A 24206-nucleotide genomic window follows, 5' to 3' on the forward strand; every position below is an offset into this window, starting at 1 on the left:
AACTGTAACTTCAGGAACTGCTATTTTTATACAAGGCTCAAAGGTGAGGAAACTGTGGCTTGAGGAAACTGTGTTCTGCTCAATAAGAAAAGAGAGCATGATGTGTAGAAAGTACCTGGACATTTCACCAGAAATGGATTGGTACTTCTAAGCACAATGTCATGCCATATAAACTAAAAGTTCACTAAATCAAGTGATTTATTTCACTGAAAAAAAGAAATTACAAAATGACAGAAAAAATAATTTTTACCCAATATGCGTGAATACGCATGATGTTGAAACTAGAAAGATAATGTCCTAAGTTACAGCAGGAGGGATAGGAACATGTTTAGGCTCATTCTTCAAAGCACCTTTCTACTGACCGTAGTGTGTGGCACACAAGTGTTGACCATGAGAAGAACTCCTGCATACACTCCACTGCCACAAGTCAACACGTGTGCCAAGAGTGCTCAGTACTGTGCAGTGCCAAGGTGAGAAACCTTCACTGTCTTCTGCTCAAGTCAGTGGCAATAATGCACATGGAGCATATACATGCACTGTGATGTTAAATTGGATAGGAGAATGGAGTAAGTTTAAAGGTGAAGAATAATGGTCCTTGAAAGACAACATGCAACAGTGTTATTTTTATTAAGACATGTAGCAGGTGAATTGTTCTAATCAGTAAGATGCTCTGACAGTACTTACTGATTACTCTTACTTACTTATTGCTCTTAGCTTTGTAGAAGAGAAAGTATTTCATCAAGAGAAGGCACAGAAAAGCTTCTCAGGGCCTACTACTAAGTACATGTGATGTCTTGATTTTAGTAACATCCTTCAGAGTCTAAAACAAAGTTCTGAAGAGCAAGATGGCCAAATACAAAGAATGAATAAAGGTTCTTAAAAGGATTAATCCTGTTCACAACAGGGTCAGCAGGTGCATGGCTCTGCCCCAGCTATGTTTTTCTGGGTAGCTGCTATGCTGTACATCTGTTCAGAATGCTGCACATAAATCATAACTTGGAGAAATACTATAAGGAAGAGGATTCCGAAAGTACACAATCTTTATCCCACTGCTCCTGACCTGCATTTAGGCACAGAACTATCTCGTGAACAATGTTCCACAGTTTTCATTCTGTAACAATGTCCCATGTCTAAAGTCATCTCTCTAGAAAACAGATGAAAACTTCCTCCTGTATGGACACGGGGAACTGCACATCAATTGCTATTGGCGAGTGTGTCCTTCTAAAGGTACATTCTAGGTTTAAAACACATTTGATAATTTAACAATTACCACTTAAAACATTTAGACAAATTACTCTTCATCAGTGTTATAACCACTTGGAAAAGGTGCTTGTATACCAGCTGCAAGAGGCACACATTGAATGGTTTGGCTTCAATCTGATTTTCCCTTAGTTCCAAATCAAACATTTTTCTCTATCCTAATTTCCTTTTGTCTGTGTTGTGGTGGAACAATTGAATCCTATTAGCAACAAGGAAGAAAAAAACTTCCAAATCGCCACTAGTCAATGAAACATCAATCTCTTACAAAGACTGTACCATCAATAACATGTCACAGAATCCTTTTTTTTTCTTTTCGAACTCATTAAAATTTCTGACCACACAATGATACTATTTTGATCAACATAAAATATAGATGCAAACATGTGTCCAACTGCAGATGATTAATTAAAACGCAACCTGCAGTCCTTTCAGACTTACTTTATACTATATTTGAAAATTTTCCATTAGCAAGAATATTTCCTTATGCTTACTTTCTATAACATTACTGCAGCCTGGTTAATTATACATCACTGTGGCAACTAAGTAGAGCCAAGATGTGATATTCTAACTTCCTGATGGTCTCTTCCTAAAGGCAAGCATCAGTACCAGCTGTTTTTTGAATAAGAAATAAAAAGCAGGACACAGATAATGTATGTTCTCTTTTGATTTAAAAAGGGGAACATTAAATGTTTTTGCTAGAAAAAGAAATAGACCTCTGACTTGTCACACAGTCTCATTGTATCCATTGTGCATTTGTTTAGAAGCAGCAGGACTACAGATAAAAGACTTTTTTATTCCAAGTTGTCTGCAAAACAATCACTCTGTCTAGTCCCTTTGGCTGCCAGTGAGGTAGGGTGGGTAACAACGTGGGAAAACAGATTAAGTGACAGAGCAAATGTGGCTAGTAATAAAAGACTGAGGAATTGAATAAGGTATCATAGCATGAGACAGGCTTCAGACTCAGCCACCTACTCTGTATGCAGCATTCATTGATGAAACAAAAGGAAGAAATGAAGGACCGAGAACCCATCTGCACCTCCTCACCGTCCAAGAAGATGGATTTTACAGTCCCCATGCAATTTGTACAGTAGCTATTCACCTCTTTCACAGGCTGTTTTATGATGAAAAGATTATCTAGACAAAGGCATTATTTAAAACATGTAGCTGTAACCAAACCACAAAGTTAACACTCCTCAGGGCTACTTGTGTTCTCATTAGTTTTGAGCAACTTCATAAACTGAGCTAGGAAATCTTCAGTTCTGCACATGTGCCTGAAGGTCACTCAGACTTAATCTTCTGTTGAACAAAAAATGTCTTAATGTGCTTTGTGGACAGAAGGTAGAAGTCTCATTTAAAATTAGGTGCCAAAATTTCAGTTCAAGCTTTTGAAAACTCTGTCATCTTTCAAGTCACTAGAGTCTTGACTAGACTAGAGTCTTCATAAAAAGCCACAAAAGCATAAGCAATCTTGCAGTCAGGAATGTCTTCTAACCATGCTGTGTTCATGTGAAAGAAAAATTATTCCACAGATCTTCTTTTGTCCCATTTCCTTGCCAAAGGAATGCAAGTCTTGCATGCAGCCAAAACCTCTTCTACACAGTTATCCCTGAAGGTCTCCCAATTCCTGAAAGCAGCTCTTTTTTTTTTTAAATTTTTATTATTTATTGGCAACAACATTTCTGAGGATGGCTAGGCAATTGTAGAACTTGCCATCTTCCCAAAGTATCTGCCTGACAAATAGCATCATGTTAAAAAAACCTTAGCAGTAGTTTAGGAGAACACAATATGCAAAAATTAAATCACATGCATCTAATATGAAAGTAAAGGTGCATGTTACAGAGGCTGAGACAAAAAGTCCTCATTGTCTGATATGGCTGAGAAAGATGGCAGAGTGCAGCTACTATAGATGGTGTTCCTGTGCCATTTGGAAGGGCAGTATTGGCTGGCTGGCTAACTGTTGCTTGATGAGCATTAATTAGGTATAAAGTTATCCCTAAAAGCTGATCAGAACGATGTACTGCCAGAATGCATCATAGTTTAGTTTTGCATGAAAAAAACACAGTATCCTTCAGAACAAGTCTCAGGTGGAACAGCAACATATCTACCCCATGCCAGTGCAGACCAAACTTCAACTTATTCTGTCTAATAACATTCAGGCCATGAGTAAAAAAACTCATAGCTGGTACTGGATCACTGACAGCAGCCTCCCAGCAGTCTCTCTCAATGAGACTGAAGGCTGTTATAATAGTCTATGTATAACATATTCATTTTAGGTAGTATTCGACACAGTTTTTCTGGTGAACTGAGAAGCAGAACAACATCAGATCCATAATGGAAATTCCACTGCAATGACATGTACTGTGGAGAGAGACCTGCCACAGCATAGGGATCAAACAAGTTCAGTTGTGTTTCACTTACAGCACATTTTCCTGACAGGAAATTTCATGACTGTCATATTTCTTTTTTGCTTCTACAGGTTTTCTCACACTAAAAGAAACGTGATATTAACATCTGCCTTACAAAATATGCATATTTTAATTCAGTATATCAAGATAACCTAAGCTAAAGACATCAAATGAAACTCTAAAGAAATGTGATTATCATAAAATAACTTTGCAGGCACAAAAACTGTTTTTGGAGAGCAGACTGGAGAAACATTGGTTTTGTTGTTGTTCATAGTTTTTTGTTTTGTTTTGTGCTGTTGGGTTTTTGGGTTTTTTTTTTGCTTTCTAAATGTCCACTCTACAGACTGTTGTTCAGAAGTCTAAAAGTTTAGATTTAAAAAAAAAATTAAAATCTCCCTTAGATTAAAAAGATTAAAAACAATGACAGTCAAGATTTCTGTTCCAGAGTTTGTGTCAAATCTGATTTGCCTTAAACCAGTTAATCCCATCTTGACAGGTTTACTTAATTGACTTAAAGCTATTACAGAATTTGCTACTTAAGTTCTTTCCTCAATGTATTCTATCTTTCATCTTCAAGTAATCACTCACCACTTTTTCAGTGAGATTCACCAACATATTTGCCCTGCTCGCTAAAATGTTTTTTCTCAAAGCTGCCTTCCTTAACAAGAAAAAAGTATATTAATGCAAAATTATGCCAATTTATTATTGAAATTTTTAGAGCTCATGGACTCATCAAGTTATAAAATAAAGAAAATTTGCTTGCATCTCTTCCTAGCACCTATCAAATCAGGAGGAACTATACTTAGCTAAGCTGAGCTATGTCAAGTATAGAAGAAGGAGAAGGAACAGGAACATGGGGACAGGTAACATTTTTTGCTGTCAGTTGTTTAAGTGTTTCAATGATTCATAAATGTTTTGATGGAAACAATTCTAAGATTAAAAAATAATATGAACATATTGTGTGTTTTTTTTTAAAACCATATTTATAAAGCATCCATAGTATCTACAGTTGAAAGTCTTTTTGTTTATAGATGAAGCACAGGAAAAAAGTTGTTTCTCCTTTCAGAGGGCTTCTGAGCTCCACCACAGTGTCTGACCACCAGCCCAATGCCTCAGGTGCAATGCTTAATGCATCAGGTTACAGCAGATATTTGTAGGGTAGCAGGAGCTATAGTCAGGGGTGAAGGACAAGGCACAAGAGAAATGTGAGCTACATGAACTGAGCACAGACAGTTCATGGACAAGTTACTGAAAAGTTCACACCACCACCAAATCAGAGAATATTCCTCTGAGAGGTTCTGAACATGAGCAGGAGAAAGACTGCAGCAAGCTGGATTGCCAAAGATAAATTAGCCACCCTAGCCAAAAGAAAGCAGAGCTGACAACAACAGATGGGAGGAGGAGGGAAGGAGAACAGGAACACAGCAAGAAGACATCAACCATAAGGAAAAAAGGATTCTAGTCTGCAGGAGGGCCTAGGTAGCCAGTTAATTACTCATTAAGGTTAGCAGCTATTTATTATTATTCTAAATACTTAAGCAAATCCACCTCAGTAGTGCTCAGCTGCACTTACATAAGGCTGATGACACATAGGGCCTCAATACTAAACCTTCATGTTATTGACAAAGTAATAGTTTACTACTTACTATGAGATCTTATATAGGAAAATAAACTTTTTATATGAAAGAAAATTTAAATAGCGATCTAATTGTTTTACTTCAGAGCAGAAAAGCAAGCTCCTAAATTTATCAACATCCTTTCCCCTGGGGCTAGCTCCTGTGATGTACCCAGCCAACAGAAGGACAGCTTTAATTTCAGCTGAATTGAAGCCTTCATAAAATAAATATTTGGCTCTTCACGACTAAAAATAATAGCCCAGCATATTAGCCAGAATACCTATTGTGTTTGCCTATTAAAACAGCTTTAAGCACGAATGGCTTCTTTCATCTAGAGACAGCCACAGATACCTGAGTGACCAGTTTTTGAACATCACATGAATTCTGTGCCTATAGAAGTGTGTTGGGTTAAGCTCAGGGGAGAAGGGAGAGTTCCCCTTCCAGAGCCTCAGCCAACTACAGGGAAAGGAGCAGACTTCTGCAATTTCATTCAAAATAAAGGAAAATGTTCAAAGTGGGTCAGAATGAAACACATTTATCTCACAGATAGGTTTGATCACATTTTGGAGCAATGCTTAATATTTAAGCCAGCTAAGCTTTAAAGTTGGTGTCTGTACATATGTGTGTATGTATATATTTATATAGTTTCCCAGGTAGCAACCAAGGAATATTGTGTAAATATTTTAGAAAGGTTTCTAGAAACTGAATTTAGCCCTTGCTACTGCCAATCACTGCATCTGTAAATCAGGTGCAAAAATTATGGACATAGAAAGATATGCAAAGTTCTGTCTTTAAAACAGTCTTTATAATTCTTTTCTACCAGCTAACATGGGATCAGAATACCATTACCACAGAAAAGTGAATGGATGCAGTCAACTACTGTTTTGCTGGGCTCCTTCTGACTACTTGTTGATCATCTGTGGATTCAGGATAAACTATGATCAACTTTTGGTATAGTCATAATAAAAAAAAAAAAGCAATTTGGCTATTATAACATAAAAACTTGTTTCAAACAATTCTTCTTTCCTCAATTCCTCTCTTGTGCCCCAGTCTGTACAGCAAGACTTTCCAAGAGAATGCAGATGCACAATTTAAACTCTGAATTCAAGCAGCCTTGTGCAGATGTCGAATGTTACACACATAAGAAATCCCATGGCAATCACCACATGTTCTGGAAGAGCATGTGTCCCAAAAGAGCCCACTGAAAACTAGCACCATTTGGCTACCAAAGCAGTTGTCTGAAATTTCAAAGGTTCATTTGCAGGGCTATGGTCTAAAAGCTACCAATTATGTCTCCCTTTAAAATATCAGTGGATAGCATCTTAATGCGATTTCATAATTTAGGGAGAGAGAACATTTGTAACAATTTCTTGCACAATGCAAGCAGCTGGTTGACTAAACTAAGGATTACTGGGTTTTTGACATTTTTTTCCCTCAAGAATTCTCTCTTGATGCTACATAATCCTGATTGTGCCCTTACCCCAAACATAAAGAAAACATGACTCATAATCATGGCTAACATTATTACTTTTTTTTTTTAATCATACTGCAGAACCTTGTTTCAATTCATTTTCAGTATCACAACAATAGAATTTGCAGGAAGGGAAACCATGGTAACCAACTCAACGTGTTACAGCAGATATCTGCTGAAAAGAACATGCAGAACCATCACACTTCAACGCCTACCACTAGTACAATCTCTACCCGTTTCCTCTTTATCCCCATCTTAATTATTAAACAAGCTCTCAACTACAAAAGGCTACATTGCAAACCATGTCTTACTGTTGCTGTCATTTGCTACAGGTCCCAGCATTAAGCACTGCACTACTTTTTTTGCCAAATATAAAAACAGATCTAATACCTACAGGAGTAATTAGGTATTTTCCATTCTTTTCATCTGTTTTGAACATTTAATTAACATTACAATATATATAATATATTTTCATTGCCACAGAGACTTGCTGATATGTATGGACACACATAAATAACTAAAATAATTTTCTTGTAATTTTTTTAAACCTTCGGGTTGCAAAGCATTTCCAGTGGCATTCTCTGATTAATTAATAAACACTGGTGAATTCTGCTATGCTCTCTCTATTATTCTTTATTTGTTTTAAACAACCTATGAGATACCACATTCATGATTAAGTACAAGTATTAAACATAATAGGGTACTGATTTGCTGTTCTTATTTGTGTTTATGCTTCACTCTCTTTTATCCAGTGTCTGAAATGATACAATTTCACAGGTCTGCTTAGTCTCTGAACATCAATTATATTTGAAGGGCAGCTCTACACATTTAACTATACTTACATTTAAATTATGATTTTCTTTTTCCCTAAGAACAAACTTCTACCACTTCTACAAATTCTGAGAAATTTGTTTTCTGAAAATAAAACCTCTTTTGTTTCAAATTTGGATTTAAAAGGTAGTCTATCTTAAAAAAAAGAATGAAATTATGATTCAAATCAATTGCACAATAATGGATGAAAGTAGACAAAAATAGCACACCAGAGCATGATCAAAATGCAACTTCTTATATAAGTGGAAAGCAGATTTTACAGTAACTCACTGGCAATCTTAATAAATGAGAAGTTTTTTAGGGGTAAGAATCACTTTTTCTATCTGTTAAAGAAGAAATACTCAGTGTCTTCACTTTGAACTCAGTTAACTATTCTATGGCATTAGCCTAAGAGTATTTGACTCCCTCAGTTAAGGCTGCAAAAGTTGTTATTTTTCCTGCCCTATATTTGGTCACTTAATTGGTGCCAGGCTATATCTTTAGCTTTTGCAGCCCAGGAACAAGAATTTTAGATTCAGTAAAGCTAGTTCTAAAAAATCATCACAGCCTAATGTTCCACAGCAGCCAAAGAACCATTTAAAAAGGTTTAGTGAACAAAGAAAGAAAACTCCATGGCCCACTTTGTCCTGAAAAGGATGTGCAATCCTGACTCCCTCATCTCCAAAAGGTCATCACAGAGCAAGAGAAAGGCATGGAGAAAGATGTCAGAGATGAGAAGGATTTTGGAACAGCTTCACTACAAAATCTGACTGTACAGCCTAGGGTTCATCAACCTGCAAAGACAACAATAAGGGGGACATGAGTGGTATGGAAATGGTAAATAGACCTCAGTTGTTTACTGTTTTTTATAATACAAAAACTAGGGAGCATCCAATAAAATTGTGAGATAGAATCTAAAAAAAAGATGCTGCTTCCCATAAAACCTAGTTGAGCTGTTGAATTCATGCTCCAGTTACACACAGCAAAGTCTAGGAGGGATCAAAAATCTGCTCAGAAAGCCACTTGACAAAAATAAAAAATCTGTCCATCAAAAACCTGAAAATAGCTCTAAGGTTCCTGACTGGAAAATTTTCAGAGGCTGGAAGAGCACACCAGAGAACTACTACGACATGTTCATCTTGGTCTTGAACTTTCCTTTCCATATCTGCAATTTTATATCCAAAGAGTGGATAATGGACTGGACTGTGAACTGGTCCTTTGATCTGACCCAGTGCATTCATTTTCAAGAACTTCCTAATACAGAAACAGAGATACAGAATCATAAAATCATTAAGGTTGGAAAAGACCTTCAAGATCATTGAGTCCAACCATAATCCAACTGCAACAACCACTAAACTATATCCTGAAGCACCACATTTAAACCCTTCCATAACACCTTCAGGGATGGCTATTCCACCACCTGGACAGCCTGTTCCAATGCCTGATCACTCTTTCCGTAAAGAAATTTTTCCTACCCTAAATCTCTCCCGTATCTCCAATACTGAGCTCTGGGGACACTGCTTGTGACGGGCTGCCAGCTGGGTTTAACTCCAAGAAGAAACTCTTTGCAAACAATTACCCAGATCTCTCTGCCCATTTTATGACTTAAAGCATCCCTTAGAGTAAGGAGTAGAAAGGTCCATAAAGGAACTTTCGTGCACCAATTGCATTTGCATTCTGTGCATTTTGGCTGTAGCTGAAGGCTGAAGCATAGTTTGATTGTCCAATCTGTTCCAGATTTGACAAAAACATGTATTTATAACTATGAATTCTGTCTGCCTACAAAGGAGTTATGATTTGTGTTCTTAACAGTTTATTCTTTAACTTGTAAAAAGATCAGGTGTTTAGCAAGTGCAAATCTTCACTGCAAAGAATCTAAGCATCTCTGGAAGATGTCCTCTTTAAGTGCAGCCTAGAAGAGAATAAGCCATGAGGATAGAGACAGAAAAAGAGGCAATGTCATTGGTGTACACCTACAACACTCTGAAGTGATCTTCATTAATAATTCCTGAAGAATATAAATATTCAGTTTAAAAAGTTGAGTTAGAGTTCAATTATTCTCTATCAGATTTGCAGCACTGAGGATCATGTATCCACAAATAGAATGGGAGTCATCATAAGGATTCTAAGTTCTGACTTCACCTTTCATTTAACTTGCTTTGTAGCCAAAGGTTTATTTCCAGTTTAACCAAGTTAGAAACTTTACCAACACAGCCAATACTCAGTGTTGAAGTTGATTTAGAAAACTAATAAATCAAACAGCAAACACTAGGATATCTTCCCTTTGAATTCTGAGGACACACTACCTTCATGTAATTCAGTAACACTAAAAAATATCAGACAAAACAGAACTACAATTGGAACCAAATTCAAAACAACTTCACCAACGGCAGTATGAAAACAACACTGACATTTTAGACATCAGCTACAGGATTTTACAATGCAACTACATTTCATAGGTGTTTTCTAGTTTGTCTTAATTATAATTGGCAGGACTGTCAAAGACAGACAGGTCAGGCAACAAACATACACGGTGAGAGACAGACTGAGTAGATGTGCACAAGTACAGAGTGCATCAAGGATTTATGTCAAAAATTGATGGGTACCCTCTGGCATTTAAATTTTATTTAACATTTTCCATTTGTTTTTCAAATTATGTCTGAAAAACAATCAGAAAACATGGAGATTCTACTTTATGTTTTGTCATTATGTTATTTGTGAGAGGATTAGAGCATCTCCTCAGCACTCCTGTGTCTGTTTATATAAAACTAACAGCTGACCAAGTTTTCTTTCCTCCCACACCTTCTAAAGGGGAAAGCAAAGGTAAGGAAGCAAAAATCGTACAGAAGTGACCTTAAAATTAATGTAATTGCTTCAATGACAGAGTGGTATTTAAGCCTGGTAGGAAAAGCTCAAATTGATTTACACACATAGAAAAGAAAGGGAGACCCTGAAGCCAATCAAAATCTTCCACTGAACTTCAAAGGTTTTGCCCATACACACAATCCTACTGACAAGCTCCATTTCTGGACATGGAGATGACATTCCAAAATTCCTGCTGGTAATACCTAAACTGCAGACAGAGCTACCTGGCAGTGTAGTGACATGAACACAAATTATGATCTGAAAAAGTGCTATAAGTTACTGGTAACTCATCATGACAATCACAACAAACTTCTCACTCTCAGGATGCACAGACTGAAGATTAGAGATGCTACAATGTCAGCAACACACTCAGTGGGAGTATTGCCTAATGGGTGCATTCTGCATAAATAATTCCAGCAAGGGGAAAAATGGAAACTGAGAAACACAGAGTCCTGTAATTGTTCTAGTATAGAGAAAAAGAAATGCTGGTGGTAAAATTTCCGTGTGTGGAAGACACAGCGCTGGAATTCACAGAAAATTTCACACAAGGTGTTAGAGCAAAGACCCTCATCTGTACTCTTAAAGGTCAACAGCAAGCCAACAGAGCCTTACTTGCTCTGAGATGCAAAGCAGCCACCTAAACTATTGTCCTTAATTTAGAAGTCATTCAGGTAATGCTTGAACATAATGCAATGACTGCCACATGATGCAGTTTCAAATTCTGAGGTGTTTTGCCAAATGCTGAATTTCCTTAAATTAAATCAATGACAACAGCTTTGCTATCATTTGAAACTGTTCCAAATTGATCACCAACACCTATCCATTCTTCTTTTGGGTACAGATTTCATTGTCTTCAAATAGGTTTTCTTGTTTGAAAGAGATACCATCACACATAGAAAAGAACCATCTTTTGAGTTGCTGGACTGGAGGAGCATTCGTAAAATAAGATATATCAATATATGCTGCAAGATACTTGGAAGCTTCATCATTTGCAGCCTGTAAGCCCTGGGCCTTCTGCACTGCCAGAAGCAAAGGGAAAAAGTTCTTTGTCTTAGGCAGGTGTTAAAACAACTGCTTCATTTTCAGCTTTAAATGAATATTGTAGGAGCAGAAGTAGATGAAATGGAGTATTAGTCCCTAATAAGCAAACAGCTTATTTACACTGTTAATGCAAACTAGGGTAAATGTCAATAGTGTTTCTATTTGGAATCTTGTTACTACAGAAATAAATATCTCAGTAAAACATACCTTTTTTTTTCCCTGAAAAAAAAAACCTATTTCCTCACAATCATTAATTCATCATATTCTTACATTAAATGCAATATTATTTTACCCATATAAAACTTTCAGTAACTGCATCTTGTTCAATGTTTTTGTGTCCCACTCAGCTTTAAGCCATTGCTAATAATCACCATCTCCCATATGAGTATTTATATGTACAGCCCTGGCCAAAATTACCTTCATTACCTTAGAACTAATTAAACTATTTAAAATTTACAACTATTTAAATTATCTTTTATTTCAGTTTTTATCTCATATGTAAATATTTTATTTATATCTGATCCACTCACCAGAATTTTACAAAGCGAGGCAACAAAACTGCAAACAATGTTAGCTAACAGGTGTTCAGATAAAAAACCCTCCTGATTTGTCATCTCACAGAGGGATGACAGAGAATTAATTGCTCTTCATCAGCAGCTAGCTAGCAAGTAACCCACACAGTGAAGCAGTCATGCAAACTCATAAAATGTCTTATTTCTTGACTGCGTGCTCTCCCAGTGTCTAAACAAGGTCCCATCTATAACATAGCAGGAGAACAGCAAAATGCAGCATCACCTGCAAGAACACATTTACTATTATCCTGGTGGTGCAAACAACAAGGAATGTTAGCACTTCAGAAAGGGCTAGGGAAGGATAAAGGTACCAAATATGTAACTACAGTAGAAAGTATCAGTTAATTAAATGCTGACCATGATTTTTTTTAAACTAAAAATACTCACAAGGAAGTTTAAGCACTAAGGTCAACAACACGGTACAAGCTTTTGAATATTTTATAATTCAAAAATTAAATATTAATTACCAACCTTAATGCCAAAGTGTAGGTTCCAGGTTGCCGTTGGCTTTCACGAATGAGATAACTTCCCTCTGCAACACTTAATAACCGATCAGCTTCCTCCCTTGAGATCATCCCATGGAATCTAAGGAACAAAGACTTTATGAAACACATGCTTTTTCACTTTTAAATCACCTTTTCCTCCTCTTTCAAAAACACCAACCATGGTAATTAAAAAAGAAACAAACAAAACAAACACAAAAGTTAGTGATTTGCAGGAATTTACATCTTAAAATCTCCCTTTTGTTCTGCCTTTGGAGTCTCTTTAAATGGTTTAAGAAGGTTTCTATAAAAGAGTATCTATGAAACAAGGCTACTGTTTTCTAAATCTGCATCCATTAATTAAATATGTAGAAATTAATCTATTTTCTCCTGCTGTCTTCATGTGTTTTGTGCCAGTGGCATGCAACCTTAACATTTTGAAGCATTCAGGAATATTACGGCAATTTGCTAAAATCTTGGGGACTCATGTAAGCTCAGTAATCAGTGGTGTAACCATCTAGCAATACTAACATCTTTATCAAAATAAACACAAATAAGATATGCTTTTTCCCCCCACATTAAATCTAACCATCTTTGCCTTAGCGTTCTGAAACAGAAGTCACATAGATACTGTACACTCATACTGCAGTTGTAAGCCAATTTTTTTTTTCCCTGCACATAACCATCTTCTGCAAAAGCCATCTGGAGGTGGGGGTAGAAAGATATAACCCTTTGAAAGTACAGAAGTGTGTTTTTCTCACTTAAATACAGCTCAATGATATTCATATCCATCAGAAAATGCAGCTGTTAATTTTAGGCAGACAAAAGTGATGGTACTTCAATAATGATCTGATGGTGAGCAAGATACACTGCTGTAAAACCACACAGAAGAGTCAAAGGGCCCAGAACAAATGCTTCCAATCTTTTCTGTAACCATTACGAACCAAAATGTCAGGATAAACTAGTTTGAGGGATATATGTTACTTACTCTCTTCCATAATATTTGGGTCTGTTCTCTACCTAGAAGAAACAAGAGAAATTGTAATGTTTTGTAACAAGTGAACCCATACAGTAAGCATGCTTTCCATAAAAACCCAGAAAGGGATATAATGTGAAAGTACAGACAAAAATGCCAGAATTTCACTTCTGGATGGAATATAGGAAAGCCAATGGCAGACCTGAGGGAAACACTGCATTTTTGAATGGTTTAACACAGAGAGACAGAATGAGCTGTTTGGACCACATCATCCTCAGGGCACTGCTAATACAAACTGATGGCATTAAGTGCTGCTTTTGCACACTGCCAGAAAGGGGAAACAAGATTTATTTAATGCGTGTAAGTGTACTATTTTGGTGAGTGCACTAATACAGTGAAAGACCTAAAAATCTTTTAAATTTACAAGTTATGTTCCATCATAGAGCTGTTGGTGCCACTGCTGCAAGAAATGAAGCCACTACCATACTCGCTCCAAGTGAGGACAAATGGTAAATGAGATGATCATTAGCAAATGCCCAAGCCTTGCACTTCTTGACTTCACTAAACTGTGATCTGCAAAATCACTTAGAAGACCTCAGCACCAGGTATGAATGTGTTAGGCTGCGTACCATGAGCCTGTCTGTGCTCTAGAGAGCATATAGTATAAATGCACAAAACAGGAAAGGGTGACAGAACCCAATTCACCTGCTAAGTGTTTCAGGTGAAGTAACTCACCTGCAACTATCGGCAAGTAAGGAACTGCAGATCACCCAGAAATCAGCCCAGTAATCTAAACTACATAATCCCTCCTTGCAAAATGTGAAGGAGGAAACTCTTTGGGGAATAATATTCAACAGCCTGAACTACAAGAGTATAAAACGATCCACCTATAATAAAACAGAAAATACAGTAAACTGCCACTTCAGTTTCTTTTTTCCAACTTTGCAGAAGGAAGCCTATTAAAATAAGCCCTTCTCTCCAGCTGTCTCACTAGAGTATAAATATTTCAGATGTCCAAAACAACAAAAAATATATCCTGGTACACAGTCTAAAAAAAACTTTTCCTTGTTACCAGCAAATAAAATGTGATGATTCATTGCTTTTGCAAAATCATTCCATCACTGGAAAGATTTACAATGTTCTAAAAGATTTCTTTTTCCTACATAAAAGTAAACAAGAGTCAACTGGTGTGGTAACAATGTTCAAAGGGCCTAAAGAGACCAGATCATTTAAAAAAAATTTGAAAGTCTTATTTATTTTTGTTAAATGTAGGCTATTTCTTCATTAGAAAGGTAGCAACATGAATGGAGAAAATGAGAAAACATTATATTGCTGTTGTTGTTATAGAAACTTGTGACAGTTCTTTAACAGAGCCCTCCAGATACTAGTCTCAGGCAGTTATTGAAAAAAGAATCCTGTAGTGAATTAGATTTTCTTGTCTGACTCTTGAGATTTTGTATTTCTCCCAGTGAGTAAAGTAAATTCATACGACAGAACTGAAAAATTTATATAGGCAAAATATCAATTTCAGATATGCATTAGTCATGTGACAGGGCATTTCAGAGTTCTTGCAAATCCTAAGATAAATTATAATATTATACTTTGCGTGCAAACATTTGAAAATGTGAACTGGCAGACAACTGGAGCAAAGCATCAGAGAAAATCTCTGCTGGACTTCCAGGCAACTCCACCAAGGTTTATTGCCTGGTTTGTTTTTATTGTGTTTTTGTTTGGTTTGGTGGGTTTTTTGGTGTGTTTTTTTGTGTATGTGCTTTGTTCCCCCCTGCCTCATAACTTTTAAAATTTATTATAATAGTAGGTTTCTTGACCTCTAGATTGGATGCACACATTGAGACCCTAAGACAACTCCATCAGAACTCAGCAGGGCCCTTGTAATTCGGTCAGAAGTAGCTGGGCTATATACACACCTAGTGCAGTCCATGTGAACTTCATGAAAGACAGATTGCCTGTAAGCCAAATTTACCTTGTGAGATAGTGAATACTGTTTACTTCTCCAGCTCTCTATAATGCTTCCTACAAGTACCATTACTCCAACTTTAGTCATAGTAATTTCAGCATAAAAGGCATATAGCATTTGTTCTTACTTTAGGTATCCCTAGCTGCACCAGAACTAGAAGAAACACAGTTTCTTGGTCTTTCGTACCTGCCTGGACTTCATAAAGCTCCTGCCAGACTGTATTTCAACACAGTGCCATTGCAGCCATCCATGTGAGCACCTGAGTCCAAACATCCATAGACTTCATTAGCCAAACTTTCACCCTCACTCAGCCTTCAGTCAGACAAAACCAAAACATTCATCTGGACTGCAACTAAAACCTACCTAAGGAAACCTACCTAAGGAAATAGGTTTTTAAAATAAAATCAAAGCAGTAACAAGAAAATGGTCATTTTAACTAAAGTTGTTAGTTGAAAATACAGTGTTATTATCCTCTGAAGAGTTTCTTTCTGATTTGGCCCCACCACTGAGCATGACTAAAGGCAGCCTCAGCTACTTCAGTTTCTCTGCACTCAGCAAAAACCAGCTGAATGCTCAGTCTTTTGACTTCTCGGGACTTTTTATTTATGGTAAAAAAATTCTTACTGCTGTTCATTTAGCCAGTATTTGTCACAGTTTTAAAAACTGCATCTAACTTGGGAAAAAAAAAATAACCAAGATACTCGTTTTCAGAGTGCTAATTTGTCTAGCAGAGGCCACAGGAAAGACTCAGGTCTTGCTATGATGCCAGCAAGATACACAAAGATCAATGAGATATCCACCACTGTAAACTGTGGTTTTTTCAAACTGAGGGGTGAAACCAATGAAACCAAGTTTTCGAAGAGATAGATGGGGCAGGCTTGGCAAGTGCCTTACAATAGCCATTACTTTGGAGAGGACTTTGGTTACCATGAAATTTGGGAAGTTATTCTGGTTAAACATCATATAGATAAGCCACCACTGAGAACAGTGCTGTCAAGGATGTGCATTTGTGCATTATATGTGCCCATCTATGCTACATTTATTGACTACTCACCTTTTTCACAAGACTGCATAGGGATGTGTTTAATAGGCTTGTTAAACACTAGCAATGCATTAGGATGAAGCCTCATAATAGGGCAGAAAAGCTAAGTGATTTTTATTATGCCCACCCTTTGTCTGTTTGATACCTTCATACATATTTATTTAAATTTATCTTGGAGTCCCTTCATAGAGCAGTCAAGAATGCCCTAACATAGGTCATTCTGTTCAATACGTCTCAGTATGAGCACTTGTTCAAGATGTGCCTTTGTACCTTAAATAAGAGGTTGGGGTTTTTATTCCAATTATTCTTTATCAGGTACTTTCTCCTCTAGTCATCACTCTTGCTTATGTCAACAAGTGGGATACAATAAGGCAAGAAGAGCAATTTATGTGCTAATACCTTACCAAATTACATGTGTTTCCCTCCCACTGACCTCTTTGATGATGTCTGGATGAACATTCTCTTCCTAATATTTATGAATTTGTTTATACAGCTGAATAATTCAACCACTTAGGAGAAGATTCTGCTCCCCACTGACTCATGCATGGCTGCTAATAGAAACCCAGCTGAGAAAGAGCAGATCACAAAGCTCAGCATTAGCAGGAGAGGCTGAAACCAAAAAAGGTTAAAAACATTGCTGCTCACTGAATATATTTTCACTTCAAATCTGTCTCAGCTGCATAAATTTTCAATACTTATAATGAAAAAAAAATCTGTATTATAATGAATAATACAGAAATACAGAAAAATGAAGGTTCTAATTCTTTAAGACTCAAAACATTTGCAACTGAGGCTCTCAAAGCACCTAATTGAAGAAACTGAAGAGTTATTGCTAATTACCATGAGAGCCAGGCAACTTTATAAAAATATACTCTAAGAAAGTCTGTCATTACATGAGCAAAAAAAAGCAGGGTTCTGAAATACCACCCAGAAAAAAGAAGACTACAGTGATTGTACAGGCATAATGTCAGCACCCCAATAAACAGAGTGAGAAGGCTACCAAAAATCCCCCAATCATTTCACAATACGCATATACACATATACCTACCTGCATACAAGCACAACTATTCAACATTAAGTAACAATAATATACACAATCCATTAGAGGCAGGGAGTAAAATATTTTATCCTATTATCCAAGTGTGCACTCTGCACAGTCTCAAACTTGTATTGCAAGACTCAGATATTTTGTACGTGAATGTAATGAAAAAACATATCATAGAGAACACACAGAGCAGAGAACCTTCCTAATAATGTTGCAGTGGAAATAACTGGAAAACCTCCTATTTTTCACAGCTCAGATCTTACCTTCTATAGTTTTCTCCTTCAAATCTCCATCCCAGCTTATTTGATGTATATTTATATCTGCATAACACACTTAACAAGAATACCCCTGCTTGTATTCTTATTATCAGTAGAAACATTGATTAAACAATTTTTCTTGCTACAATGCTTCCTGTAAAATTAATGTATTGTTCTTTTCTATATCCACGTCTTGCTTAAGTGCAATTACCTGTAGTTATACCTTCTACAACAATACAAAGAAAACAATGCCACCAATGCTTGTGTTAAATTTCCACATTATCTTAAAAATTGACAGAGTATTTCACAGAATCACAAGTAGGCATTTGAAAAGATAACACCAAAACATCTGTCTAATTCTATAAAGTAATCCTCTTTGTGATCTAGACTACAAGATTCTGTTCCTGGCAGAACCCTCTATATTTAATACAACGTTGAAGTAGCTAACATATTTTCAAAGATTAATGTGCCCTTTCTCTTGGCACATTATAAAAATGTTCAAGTTTTATTGCAGCAATATAATAACTTTCAGTGGTGAACTGGTGAGAGCTGTGTTTTGTAATACTGCTTAACATGTCAGCTCTAACATTTCAGCATTTTTGAAATTGAAATGAATGTTTCCCAGGTTCTTAAGTGAGGCTGCAAGAGAGATGCACCTATGAGTAAAATCTTTCTGGCACAGACGTTTGGTATCAGTTAAGCCTCCAGCAGCACAGCTCTGCAGAGATGCTGCTCTGCTGGATGGCAGCTCAGGGCACTGCAACAACCTGGGCTCTGCCTTGACAAATGACCCCATGAGCAGGTACTTCTGTATCACAGGATATCAGAAGGATCACATTGTTTTTGTTTGGAGCCTTAAAACCTGGGGCTCTGCATAGCTTAGCTACTAGATCCTAGCATTAATGAGTCTTAAGTATTACAATTCCAATAACATCATGAGGGGAGGTTTCAGCTTCACTCTGATTTATTGCAGACATCTCCAAGTGATGTGTGTACAAATAGGTGGGCAGTTCCCCTTTACAACTCTGCTCTTGCTTCTGTGAATTTCTGACCCAAAAAGGAGGAGAAAACGGATGATTCTATTTACCTAAGAACCAAAACCAGTAGATGATTCTCAGATATACATCATACTCAAAATAGTTTAGCTTGATTTTTAGATCAAATGGACTTCCACATCCCAGTGCCCCCAAGATAACTTACCTATCAAAGTGCCAAGTCTCTGAAGGAAGCAACACTTGGGTTGGACATCATTAAATATAGACTTGGGATTACTAGACTCTATAAAACTTACTCTTTGTAATACCTACCTCACAAGTGCAGGTTATCCTTCTAGGATGGGGAGCTTCCTGTTGCAACTGATACACTGAGAGACAGTAGAAAAATTTTGATTAATCCAGTCATTAGATAAATTAAGCACTTAACATTAATTTTTGCTGGTTTTAAAAATTAAAGATGACTCTGTGCAAGATTTAATGCTAGGATACATACATCAAGATCTCAAAACATACTTATAAAATGTTGCTAGCCAACCTGGAATTACTGATTAACTTTACAATTAAACAATTGAGTACTATGGAGTCAGTCACTGGGTAAGAATACTCGAATTTCTATCAAGCAGATCAGAAAAGAATAATGATAAACACAAATTAAATTTCATTATATGTCAAATCAGGCTTCTGTCAGACCTTCTTCACTAAGCAGATGGAGCCCGATCCTACTATACTGGGCACATACTCAGTCACCTGAAAAATGTCAAGAATTCACAAGAATTATTCAGAATTCTGCAGGATCAAACCTTCTGCTTTTGGCACTGCTCTGTGGTGATATTTCTGGACAAAGGAAAAAAATAGGCTGTGCATTTTCAGATTTAAAGACACGAGGAGTTGAGCAGCAGGGTATAATAGTTAGGGCCTAAATTATGACATAAGCCTCAACAAGTCAGACTGAATCTTAGGAGCCAGCTATAGATTTAATGGTACTAATGTGCGGACTTTGTAAATAATACCAAAGGAGTGACCTTCAATGTCTATCCCAAAATGAGTTTGGTTTGGCCAATCATGTTTAAAATGAGACTCTTGACATTAAATTAGTATTTGAACAGTACCCTGAAACTGACAAAATGGACAACTGGAATTGTAATATTTTAAAATTAAGTTATTTTTCAATAACCAAGATGTAATACCAAGATGTAATAACATGCGCTATCGCCTTCTTCAGGTAATAAGATAATGCATTGATCTATCTAGTAAGATTTAACTTAATTACATTTCTCATTTGATCACGAGTCTTTTCCATTGACAAATGCTATACCTGTATACAAAATTACATGGAAATGGAGAAAAATGGTAAGATGCTTGATGATATGACAATCATGGGAAAAAAGTCACTCCCTGTGTTCCCAACAAGAAACCTAATGTTTTCTCCTGACAATACCAAAAATCAATCCTTGCCATTCTGTACTAGCATAACAAAAATGTTAACTTGTAAGCAATGGAAAATAGCACCCTATTATATAAACCTGCATTTTTCATTGCAAGCATACCATGACCATTTGTTTAACCAGCACGGATTCCCTATCTTCCATTGTAATAAATCATATCTGATGTCACTTGCCATTGTCCACGTCTAATTCTGCAAACTGTAGAGTCAAGCTCAAAGGAAAAAAAATATTCATAAAGTAAATATGGATTCCTCTGAATTTCATAGAAGAGCAGTGGAGACACAATCAGCACGTTCCTCAGAAGCTAGCTAAAAACTGAGATTTGTTTCCCACCTTACTTGAAGTTGGCTGGAAATATTTTCTGGAAGGAAATTCCTCTTCTCAAAAGTCAGTACCTTTCTCCTCTTCCAGTCAGAAGCACAGCAGGTAGACCAGTTAAGTTAGAAAAGATGATGTGTATTCCTCCTCCTCTAACTGCTGTATGCAATTCAAAGCCCCAGTTTCCTCGCTGCAACCATTGCCAGGGAAGCCAAGCAAGACATTTCCATTCATCCATCATGAGACAGAAATATAACCAAGCCCCATGACTCTGCACTCAATTCTGAACTATGGGAAGGCTGCACCATGGCAAACCATGATGGTGAAGGAGAGTGGGTGCACATACTTCTGCATGTACCCAAACCTTCAGGTCCTGGGAAGCTGTCAACAAGGCTTTGTTGTTGCAGAGGATGGGCCCTCCTGCTAGAGATTATGGCATGGAATAAACTGAACAAAGAGCCAGTGTTCCCCAAGTTCACAGAAGGTACAGAGCTGTGATTCACTGTTCATGCTTAAAACTGGGAGCAAAATACACAGATCTCAGTAACAGCGATTGCAATCATGACTAATGATGTTTATCACCAAGGAGTAATGTGTCTCAGTTTTATCTTTCAGCCATCCATTGCAAGAAAAAAGCTTGCTGAAATCATTCTGTGTGCAACTGCTTAAATATTAAGTGGCTGACTTGGCATATGACAGGCTGGCATAATAAACGATGATCACAGAATCACAGAATCCTAGGGGTTGGAAGGGACCTCGAAAGATCATCTAGTCCAACCCCCCCTGCCAGAGCAGGGCCACCTAGAGTAGGAACGTGTCCAGACGGGTTTTGAATGTCTCCAGTGAAGGAGACTCCACGACCCCCCTGGGCAGCCTGTTCCAGGGCTCTGTCACCCTTACAGTAAAAAAATTTTTTTGAATATTCAACTTGAACCTCCTGTGCTCCAATTTACACCCATTACCCCTTGTCCTATCACTGGTCACTACTGAGAAGAGCCTAACTCCATCTCCCTGACACTCACCCCTTACATACTTGAAAACATTGATGAGGTCACCCCTCAGTCTCCTTTTCTCCAAACTAAAGACACCCAGCTCCCTCAGCCTTTCCTCATAAGGGAGATGTTCCACTCCCTTAATCATCTTAGTAGCTCTGCGCTGGACTCTTTCAAGCACTTCCCTGTCCTTCTTGAACTGAGGGGCCCTCAATGATTCAAAAGGCACAGACAGGCTTTGCCACTGGACTCAAACACAGACCAAGGTCCCAGGTATCTCAGGCACATGACAGCAATTGCATATGCTGGCAATTACTAAAAAACACTCAGTCATCCACTAAAGAAAACACTAAAGATGAACAAATTGAAAGTCTACAGCCTTTTTTATACTTGTTGCCTTTCTGTGTTTTCAAGTAACTATAAGAGGCCTTGACATTCCTAGACTGCTAAGGTATATGCAGTTTTCCAAACTTTTCCATGTAATTTTAGTACAAATTTCACGATATCTGATTATTTACTTAGAGTCTCTGAAGTTCCTTATAAGACATGGTCTCATTTAGAGAAGTAATGCTCATAGTGCATAGAAGATCTTGACAGTATAACTCATGATCACTTCAGCAACTCAAAAACTCAAAACCAAATCCAAACAACAAGGCTGAGTTTTCAGTTTTAAGGCAGAACTGATTTTTGACTGTGTCAGGTTGACAATGGCAAGGACAGAACAGAGACAACTGACCTGTTCTCTGTGAGTCATTAACTGGTCTTGGTGACAGAAAAGCTGTTTCTCTAATGATTATTTAACTCAATTATATATTTTTCTAGCTGACAAAAAATTTTAATCTGCTCTCATGCACTTACTCTTTTTTAAATTGTGGTTTTCACTAAGCTTTTATGATCAACCTAAAATCTCCAGTTGAAAAGAATCTCCCATTGCAGGATGGAAACCTTTTTGAAATAGCTATTTTCTCAGGTGCTAAATATCCCCCTACATTTATAGAACAACATTTTCATCATGTGAAATGCTGCCTCAGCAAATTCCCTTAGCCATCTTGAAGACACCAACCTTTAAAAATGTATACAAATGCAAATATAAGTCTGACATCCCTAAACTGTTAAGTGTGTTAAACACACAAACATTCTGCTTTCAAAATCTGCTTTTGCTGGAAGACTTTTCGGTCTTGCTTTGGCTCCTCTGTTCTCAAAATGTCTCACACCTTAGCTTTTCTGTTTACAAAGAATTAGAATTTAGAGGTGAGACAGCGTGGGAGGCTACAATGTTTCACTGCAGAGCCATGTCTCAGGTGTTCTCTTAAATCTTCCTGAACTTTCATCAGCACTTCCAAACAACATATTATCCCTTTAGATTTTGAAATACAGAAAAATTCCATGGAAATTTGGTGTTTTTTGATGTGTGTTAGGGCTTTTTTTTGTTTGGTTTGGTTTGTTTGCTTGGTTTTTAATGTATGAACGAAAATCAGAATGCTGTGAAATTCCCAAGGGAATGGAGCTCAGGTCTCAGGGCTACATGCCAGGAGCACTGCTCTGCACACCTGCCCAAGACAGCCAACAAAACCACATCCTCAGAGCTTGGGCATGTACACCAAAAAGCTGCAGAGCTACAGAGGCAGGCTGGTAGGAAACCAAACACTTCTAGTTAGGGTTTCAAAAAACTGCTTGTGGTTTGTCACACAAGGCCAAACAAATGCTCTCACTTTACTACATCAGCAAATTCTGGGGGAAACTATTTATATGAGTTTTTCTAACCTGCTTAAGTCTCAGCTCTAGTGATGCAAGGTACTAAAGCACAGGAGGCCTAAAAGCATGCAAATGGCAGCAAATTTAATGCATGAATGGTGTTTATGCAAGCCCCAGCTTCGGCAACCAAACCAGTATAAGCCAGACCCACACAGGAGTGGGACCACTTACATTAGTAAGGCACAGAGAATCTACTCCTCCAAATAAACTGCATTCACGTTTCCTAGAGGATAAACAATTGCACCTATCTCTAAATAGTAATGAACCCCTTGATAGTTCTTAAACTCACATTGTGATGAAAATTAAAAATAAGTGTTTTAAAGCATCCAACCGAAACTTTTAAAATTCTGACTTGGAAAGAAAATCTGTTGAGATACTTACAGTAAGATTTCCAAACAGGTGGTCTGTATTCATCAGTATCTGAAAGATAAAAGATGAATCCTATTATTTTGTGTTGCAAACATTTTAATACAGAAATAAGCCTGCAGAAGCAGTTGCACGTACCTTCTGAAAATTATCTTAACTATCAGAGTCTAAAACAACATGTTAAAAGATCCTTGAACTGAAAATATGAAAAATATGAGAAGGTATATTCTTTAGTCAGTTAGAATAAAAACTACAGAAGTACATTTGCAAAAATGGCAAACATAAATATGCAGCTGTGTAGGCAAAATAATGGGGTGGGGAAAAGGAATGCATATTATTTTACTATGTATATATCCACAAAATCACTTTTAAATTTCACAGTTTTTTTTCTTCATCTCCATTTATACTCTGATAAATATGTTTTTATCCAGCCCTGTTATTCCTGACATTAGCTTTTTCCTATTCTGGATGGAAATTAACAACTCCTAAAATAAAATCAGAGCATGTACTCCAAG

The 24206-nt window shown here is 37.1% G+C and overlaps 1 protein-coding gene across 1 annotated transcript in view; it reads right to left on the reverse strand.

Moving 5' to 3' along the window:
• Positions 1-24206, reverse strand: part of CHN1 (chimerin 1) — a 96980-nt gene that overhangs the window by 50936 nt on the left and 21838 nt on the right. Inside the window, exons 2-5 of the mRNA XM_030454058.1 lie at positions 23707-23745; positions 19128-19183; positions 13511-13542; positions 12512-12625 (exon numbers count right to left, since the gene is read on the reverse strand). Coding sequence (XP_030309918.1) covers positions 12512-12625; positions 13511-13542; positions 19128-19183; positions 23707-23745 — 241 coding nt within the window. The remainder of the gene's footprint in view (positions 1-12511; positions 12626-13510; positions 13543-19127; positions 19184-23706; positions 23746-24206) is intronic.

The sequence above is a fragment of the Calypte anna genome, chromosome 7 (assembly GCF_003957555.1).
Source record: "Calypte anna isolate BGI_N300 chromosome 7, bCalAnn1_v1.p, whole genome shotgun sequence".
NCBI classification, from domain to species: Eukaryota; Metazoa; Chordata; class Aves; order Apodiformes; family Trochilidae; genus Calypte; species Calypte anna.